At 41.0% G+C, this 7,967-nt stretch overlaps 2 protein-coding genes across 3 annotated transcripts; one reads left to right on the forward strand and one right to left on the reverse strand.

Moving 5' to 3' along the window:
- Positions 1 to 109: 109 nt before the first annotated feature.
- LOC122405788 (uncharacterized) lies at positions 110 to 6,531 on the forward strand. 2 transcript variants are annotated; one of them, XM_043410760.1, is made up of 5 exons: positions 110 to 1,535; positions 2,089 to 2,398; positions 4,888 to 5,142; positions 5,444 to 5,691; positions 5,825 to 6,531. In XM_043410760.1, the coding sequence occupies exons 1-5, from the start codon at positions 851 to 853 to the stop codon at positions 6,028 to 6,030; spliced, it is 1,704 nt and encodes a 567-aa protein (XP_043266695.1). In that variant the 5' UTR covers positions 110 to 850; the 3' UTR covers positions 6,031 to 6,531. The 2 variants fall into 2 exon arrangements, with proteins under 2 accessions (XP_043266695.1, XP_043266694.1); XM_043410759.1 differs by having other exon boundaries at positions 5,798 to 6,527.
- Positions 6,532 to 6,635: 104 nt separating this feature from the next.
- CRIF (growth arrest and DNA damage-inducible proteins-interacting protein CRIF) lies at positions 6,636 to 7,868 on the reverse strand. The gene is made up of 2 exons (XM_043410773.1): positions 7,237 to 7,868; positions 6,636 to 7,063 (listed from the first exon to the last, which is right to left on the reverse strand). Exons 1-2 carry the CDS (start codon positions 7,716 to 7,718, stop codon positions 6,694 to 6,696), a joined length of 852 nt encoding a protein of 283 aa, XP_043266708.1. The 5' UTR covers positions 7,719 to 7,868; the 3' UTR covers positions 6,636 to 6,693.
- Positions 7,869 to 7,967: the final 99 nt, after the last annotated feature.

The raw sequence follows: 7,967 nt of genomic DNA on the forward strand, positions 1-7,967 counted from the left end.
GTTCCCCCACCACCCATCGATTTATAAACATTTTTAAAATTATTTTTGTATCTTAAATAAGAGCGAAATTTCCCAATGACGATTCAACAGGGAGGGTGCTGCTGGCGCTGTCACGGTCAATTGATCACGACGAATATGGAAAAGGATAATAACGCGAAGGGCGAAGAGAGCAGAAGTTGAAGCGGTAGATCGTTCGGGGCGCCACACGAAGTGAGTGAGCTACTTCCGCCGCCGCCGCCGCCGCCACCGCGGAGCGGAATAGTCGAAATACGAAACAAACGAGTCTCGTGCAGGAGCTCGATCGTGCCGCATATGCTCCGAAAACACATCAGCATCGATGGTCCCGTGATTATCAGTAAAATACGCTTCCTCTTTTTGTCTATGAGGAGCTCGAAACAATTTTCTACCAATAAAATCTTCGGGTCAAACAGTTAAGCACGACTTTATCTATTTTAATCTGAATTTTTATTACTCAAGTACGATTATTAAGAAAGAAAAGAAAAGAAGGAAAAAAAAAAACAAAAAATAAACCGCAGTGCCTTGTTCGTGATCGTGACGATCGTTTAGTCACTAAACTGTAAAATGTACGAAGTTCGTAAGATTTTTGGACGACGGGAGTACTAGATTGAAACAATCGCTCCGAATCGTCATGAATAAAAATATCGAAATCTGCGAATTTTCTGAGACGTTTCTTATTGTTTTTAATAATTAGTAATAATAATCAGTGCTCGAGGAAAAAACTATCCGCGTCAAGATCACGTCGCAGCGATCGAGTGTTGCTTGACAAAATAATTATTGCGATAAATACGACGAGAAACGAGAAGAAGAATATTCATAGAGCCGGTGTAAAATGATCGGGCCACCGTCCGGATCCAACGGTATGCCGACTCACCAAGTCGTTGATAATCCAGTAAGGGTTAAGAGAAAAGTCTTCGAGGATCTTGACATTGAGAGTCTGTGCGAGGAAGTTTGTCAAAATGGAAAAAAGCGTTTTCTCAATGAACTCCGAGAGCCAGTGGATACAACGATCATTCAAAATCTCGTTGATCCTACAGAGTTTTCTTCTCCTTCATCGGCCTCTTCTACGTCATCGTCGCCCGGCTCCTCAGTCCAGGAAATAACGAACGTCGGTGGCTCGGTCGCGAGATTGGAAGTGCTCGTCGTCGACGGTACGTGGGATCCCTCGAGCCTTGGGAACGCCGAATTTACCGATATCTCAAGCTCGATCGGCAACGACTCCGAAATTCCGACACTCGATGATGTTAAATCGATCGAAAATGGATACGGAGCTATACTTTCCTACTGGGAACCAACCGACGCTTCCGAAACGACCCAAAATCCTACAAATGCCACTGAAAATCCTGTTACTCCTGCACCACGAACGCCCTTATCCACAACGACCACCTCGTCGACGCTTCCAGTCGAGGATCAAGAAAATGGCAATCTCTCCTGGCTTCTTGATTTCAAACTTGATTCCTTCATCGAGGCACCCGAGGAACGAACGATTTTCCCTCCTGTCAAAGACAATCACATTGGTAACTCATTAGTACTTTACAACTCAATGTATCCATTTTTTTTCATCTTTTTAAGTAAAAAAAAATTTTTTTTTATGTTTTATGATTAACCGTTCGATTCTACTGATGAAAATTCTATTAATAGATTTCTGCTTCTAATGAAATTGATTCAACTCGCTCATCTTTTTCCCATATTCGTAACACACATTACAGACATTCGGTGGGACGGATCCACTCAATAAAAATAAGAAAAATTGATTTTGTAGTTTAACCCTAAAAATGCTAGAAAGAGTCCCAAAGGTATAGGCCGAAAAAAGGAAGCCAAATTGAAGCTGATACAAAAAATAGCTGAGAAGTCATGCACGAATATTTTTCGCTAGAAACACGATTCTCGAGTCCTCTGAGTCAACAATCAATGATTACTTAAGGATGGCAAAGATGGAAATTAGCTTTAACCTTTTCAAAACTTGGATCTCAATGATGGAAAGTCCATTTGAGTAACCCTTCTAGATCGAGATTAACGTAAAAATATAGAATGCCCTAAAACACAATTTTTCCGAAAATATGTTGTCAGGTAATCGAAACAGGTGCAACGCAAACGCTTCACGGGCAAACGTCACAACGTCGGGCACGAACGAGGCGAAAAAAAGTAATATAAATCATCAGGAGAACGAGACAGTTGTTTCGAGTGCGAGTCCGGTGCAGAACGAAGTAATGCGTCATCCGACAATCGTGTCGGCAAACTATGGAGCTGAGAATCGAAGTTATGCAGCATCGCGTTACGGTGGTCCGAAAAAGCCACCGTTCACGTACACCGAATTGATCGAGCAGGCTCTACAAGAGAGAGGAGAGCTCACTGTTTCTGCTATTTATTCCTGGATCTCGTGAGTATTTACGATTTTTTCGAGCGATACCAGAAACTCACTAAACAAGTAACTCTCGTCCTACGAAATAAAAACATTTCGAAGAGTCTTTTTGTCCAATTTCTCATTCAGCAATTTCTGATTCTCGATTCGTCCTGACGTTAATGTACTTATCGAAAATAATTCTGTAAATCAAAATAGTGAGTGACAAAAATATTCTTCCACATTTCTTTTCGACACTGACCAGCAAAGTCGCTAAAATAAATTGAGAGAAATGCAAGATACCAAAACTGGCAAGTAGTACCAAGAATTTTGGTTGCATTCCACCGCGACTAACTTCAGTGCGATGAATATACATACCACGTTGACATTGATCGTTTAATTGGACAATCAATATCGTATCGATTAGGTACAACTTCTGCAGTCATATTTTTCCGTATTATCGCGCATCCGAACGGGCTGTTTATCCGAGGAAATCGTGAGTCTCGGGTGTCAGCGTCGGTCGGGGTTGGCGAAGGGTCATAAGGGGGGTGGGTGAACGAGGCTCGCGGGTGTTCCCGGAGATGGTACTCGTCGGTACCGCTGCCCTCGTTGCACGGTACCACCTGGTACCACGTTTTAACCCCCTTCGCCGTCCTCCACCGTCCATTCCCTTCTCTCGCACCGTCCCCCTTTCGCTCGAGCCTTTCAACGTGCTGTATACGTGTAGGAAATATCATCGCCTCGTGTGCTCTCGCGCCAAGACTTTTCAACCCTCGTTTTCGATTGAAAGGGACCCGCGTCCGAGACGCCGTCTACGGGGTCTTCCATTCTTGACGATCGATCCTGAAAACGAGACGGAATTCTCAGTTAAATAAATGTAATAGTCCTTTTTCCCGAATTACCAAAATTGATACGCTCTCGGTGCTAAGCATCGAAACGTTTACGGATTATAATAAAAATACTTACAATTTATTTTTTTTAATATTATTAAAATATGAAGAGGCTTGCCTGTGGAGTCACTAGAATCAAGTGATTTTTTGAGCTGCTCTCAAGACCCGGATCTGAGGACAGGCAAGCATTGTTTGGAACTTTTTTCTGGAGAATTTTATCATCTAGAATATATTTTTGCATTTTGGTACGCGAGTATTTTATATTTATGACGAATATGAAGGGTTCAATAAGAATAGGCGGTTCCTGATTATTCGAATCGGGACGTAGACCTTGCAATTACAAAATGTTCGATCCGAGACACCCCGTAGACCATTCGAAGTCCCGACGACCCGGGGATTCTTGATTTTTACTGAGAAAAAAAACCCGGGCATTACTAGACTAGAACCGAAAGCTTGTATTTTTTACGCTACTTTTATCCTACTTTGCTGCAGTCCTTGTATCCGCAATATAGCAAAAGCACTGTAAGCAAAGGTAACACATGTATTTTAGTAATTTCCTGTTCAATGCACTTAAAATTCAATCGAGCAAGTCGTTTTTTTTGCAAATTATGACCCGTTCGAAATAACTATCGAAATTCTTGGCATTCGTTCCGAATTAATGCTACAAAAAAGTTGAACGAGATAATAAAAACTTTCTATAGTTATACCTAGTAATTAATTAGCACGAGTTTATTTCACTAAATATCCGAATTTTTAATTTCATGAATTCTTCTAATTTGGCAATTTTTCGGAAAAAAATTGACATAAATGATGTCAAAATTGTGATCGTAATGTTTACAAATTTGATATAAAAGTTAATCAACGATTGAAGAAAATTCATTGTCTCGAGTCTTCATAATTCTCCGAATGCACGCCGCCACATTCGTATTTTTTCAGTATGCATCGATATCAGATGTTAGACTCCAAAAAAGTGTTGAAAAAAAATGGCAGTTATTTTTCAATGCTCACAAAGTCAATTCTCCAAGCTCAATGCGTTGTAATCGATTCTATATTGTGTGGAAGATTAGCATATATCGGCTGGCTATAAAATGCTTGTGCATTTTGTCCATACATCCCTCGAAGAGTTTGCTCGAGCGTGTAATCGGAACGTTTAGGATCGCCACCAAAACTATGATCCCTTGAAAAGAGGGCGAAGCGCCGAGTTCAAGTTGCCGAACGAAATAGCGCTCTGTACGTAACGAGCCGTGACATCGTCAGGTATGAGCAGGTGAAGTAAATTGTTGCTCGAAGGGAAAGGAGCGACTGTGCGGTTCTCGGACGACGTGCCACACTCGGCGAGAAAAGGGCGCGTGACCAACGGGGGTCGTTGCCTGTACGAGACAACGATTAAAATCGTTCACGAGGCTGAAACAAAGAGAGACATTGAAATGCGTGGGCAAGGCGGTACTCGCAGGTGCCTGTCACCAAAAAAGACGATAAAAAATTCTCAAATGCGATTTATATTCTGCCAAAATGAGACTCATTTTTTATCCGAACTTTGAGACACCAAATTGAATCGTACTTTCAAACAGTTTCCAACGCTACTGTCCAGAAAAATCAAAGTAAACTTGTTTGTGGATATTTTTTTTTTTTTTTCAGTGAGCACTTCCCTTACTACAAGAGCAACGACGATCGGTGGAAGAATTCAGTTCGACACAATCTCTCCATAAATCCACATTTTCGGAAAGGCTCGAAAGCTCCCCACGGCGCGGGCCACCTTTGGGCAATTGCTAACCGAGGTGACACGCAACCACGCCAATTGATAACCACCAATGGAACGATTCTACCAATGCCAAGGCAATTTATAAAGAATCTTGGAGAAAACGGTTCACGGAAGCAGAGTAACGTTAACAGGTAAAAAATGAGATTTCGTTGCCAAATTATTCTGGCGTTGAAGTTCGTGCAGTTAAGATCCAGCGGAATATTTTTTTCATCACTTTCTATTCCATATTCCATAGTTTCGAAGTTGGATGTTTCCAGTCTCAGAACTCCCCGAAATTGTCGCAATTTCATTGCAATTTTGCTTGCAAACTCCAAATTATCCAGAAAAAAAAAGAATTTTTGTTGTTTCCCAACTAAACAATTTTCTATAACTGACACGAACCGTAATAGCTTTAAGTATGGAATTACGTTGATCGCTTCTAAATTGATCTAGCCAAATGGTCACATTCGACGAAGTGGCGGCTGCAACCGCGAGTATAAGCCAACCTGAAGAGATCAACCTTGTCACCACTTCCGTGACATTGGAACATTGTGCTGAGCAAATTTTGAACGGTGTTAAGCGTGAAGTCGAGGTGCAGTATCTCGTACCCATGGTCGTACCAGCTAACGAGCCCGAGCCAGAAACTGTACAAACACAGAAGACGGAATCGAACGAACCTCCGTGTCCCGACAAAGAAACGGGTGAGTTTTGTTCCAAGTTCGGTGAAACTGAAACGAAAAAACAAAATTAATTTTTCTGCCCATGTAACAATGTCATTAATCGAAACGAACTGATCCATCCGTACAGAACGTGACTGTTGGAACGTACTTGCAGACTTTTTGAATCCCGTATCAAAGGAGGAAGTCGCAGAGGAATGTGGCCTGATCGGTGAGGGCTATTTGGTAACCGATTTGAATCCAACAGCACTGGGTTTGAATATGGTAGAGCCTGAAATCATAACACCCGACAATCTCTTCGGAGAAGAGCTGAGTTTTCAATTTTACGAGTTAACGTCGCCATCTCAGTTGCAATCTGCCTGACACACGGAGAAAGGCAAGCTGCGCGTTATATTCGTGGACAATTCGAAGATACAAAACATAGGGATTGTCGAGAATTCGCCAAGCAACGAGGGAGCATCATCGTTGAATAACGTTTCTAAGAATACTTGCGGGGAAGCGACCGTTACGAATTTTGGAACTAACAAATATTCCATGGATGAACAAACAGTCGGGATGCGCCAAGATTCTGTAACTTTGGTTGACAGCTGATTTTCCGTACGAGCGTGTCGTACTAATCAGTCCCAGAGCATGCACATCACCTGTTCACCCAACTTCCAGCACCGTAGACAACGAAAAATCATACTAAACAAAGAAAAATAACAAGAGCTACGCGTGCGACTGGAAAACAGTGCTTAAATTATCTCTTGCAAGCACACGATTATCCGATTATTATTAATCTTCATTTCTTCTAGTCTTTACGAAACCGAATGTAATGTTTTTGTATTAGCAAAAGAAATATAATATAATATTTACAATATTGTAAATTTTTCATGCTCCAAAAGTGTTGTGTCGTGTTCAAAAAATTTCATAAAACAATATGATTACTCTTGGTATTACTAGCGGAGACAATATTACTGTCCAATGGATAGTTGGAATCAAATTTATTGATATCAACATTGTTTATATTTTTACAATTATGAAACTTCAAGACAAATTCTTAGATGTTGTATCATTAGTAGTATCTTTCGTTTGTTGTTCGTTGTTGCTTGCCTTATCATCGGGGGAACCTTCGGTCTGTTCTCCCAAAAGTCTTGCCATCAACTTCTCGGCTCTTTCCTTCTTCTTTTGTTCCTTTCGGAACTTTTTCTCCTCTTTCTCTTTTTGTAGCAACATTTTCTGGAATCTTTCATCTTTTGGATCAACCTTGAAACCAAAGTGCCGACGAATCTCCTCCATCATTCTTTCCTTGCGCTCCTTAGCTGCCTGAAGGTCTGTCTCTTTTTTGGCAATCTTAGTATATAATTCTTTTTCCCATTGACTCGTTTTTGCTAATTTAGCTGCAATCATGTCTTGTCTGGAAAACATTATTTAATTTTACTAACGATAATTCGATCCAAAGGGTATTCTTACTTTTTTAATACGAGTAAATCCTATCAACATGAAAACATCCATTACTAAAGCAAAACATCTTGACGGATTGCAAAGTTGAAACCTTTTTGAAACGATCGGATATAAGATTCGCATTACCTTTTTTGTATCTCAGCCTCCTCTTGTGCTTTTTTAGACGCTATTTGTTCCCAACATTCGTGGAGACTCATGGGATATGCAACTTTTTCATATTCTTTTCTTTCTGCAATATCTTCTTTGGTTGGCCAAGCAACACCAGGATGAACACCGGAGCCTTCGATCCCATACCGTCCAAGCATTTTCCTTTTCCACTGCCAAGTATAATGATGAAACGCTGGTCCATCCTCTTCGTAAGGACGATTTCCATGGATTACGTTATAGTGCTCTTCGCTGAGACGAGATTTGTTTCTCCGTGTGTTTAGTTTTACATTCTCATCTTCGGTTACTTGATCGTCAAATCTAGGACGTAGCTCCACAGAGGTTAGGTCAACGACTTCCTCCTTTCCAGAGTCCGTCGTACTGGCATACGTTCTAAGTAGAATAACGCTACGCATTCGAATACGCTGCGTTAATTCATTCACTAATAGAGCTTTTAAACTCATTTTTTTCGACTTGTTTCCAACGAATATTGCTTGTTGATTATCACGATTTTTAGGTTATGATCGAATCTCTGAAGAGTTCAGAGCAGTTCAGAGAATGTCCGCGTCGTCTCCAAACGCGGCGCTCCAACCGAAAGATACTGAACATATAATTAGACGAAGACGAATCGACATTTAAAGTACATATTCAATGGATGCATCCCCGAGGAGGAAAAAGCACTTGCGGATCATCGTTTTATTATAAGGTAATGT

This window comes from Venturia canescens, chromosome 2 (assembly GCF_019457755.1).
Source record: "Venturia canescens isolate UGA chromosome 2, ASM1945775v1, whole genome shotgun sequence".
NCBI lineage: Eukaryota > Metazoa > Arthropoda > Insecta > Hymenoptera > Ichneumonidae > Venturia > Venturia canescens.

What these genes read in the sequence shown, in the direction of transcription:
- LOC122405788 (XM_043410759.1), top strand. Translation starts at nt 851, where the DNA reads ATGATCGGGCCACCGTCCGGATCCAACGGTATGCCGACTCACCAAGTC. An exon ending in GCTATTTATTCCTGGATCTC is followed by an intron (nt 2,399 to 4,887) that starts GTGAGTATTTAC and finishes TTTTTTTTTCAG; the next exon opens with TGAGCACTTCCCTTACTACA. An exon ending in AAGCAGAGTAACGTTAACAG is followed by an intron (nt 5,143 to 5,443) that starts GTAAAAAATGAG and finishes AAATTGATCTAG; the next exon opens with CCAAATGGTCACATTCGACG.
- CRIF (XM_043410773.1), bottom strand. Translation starts at nt 7,718, where the DNA reads ATGAGTTTAAAAGCTCTATTAGTGAATGAATTAACGCAGCGTATTCGA. An exon ending in GAGGCTGAGATACAAAAAAG is followed by an intron (nt 7,064 to 7,236) that starts GTAATGCGAATC and finishes AATGTTTTCCAG; the next exon opens with ACAAGACATGATTGCAGCTA.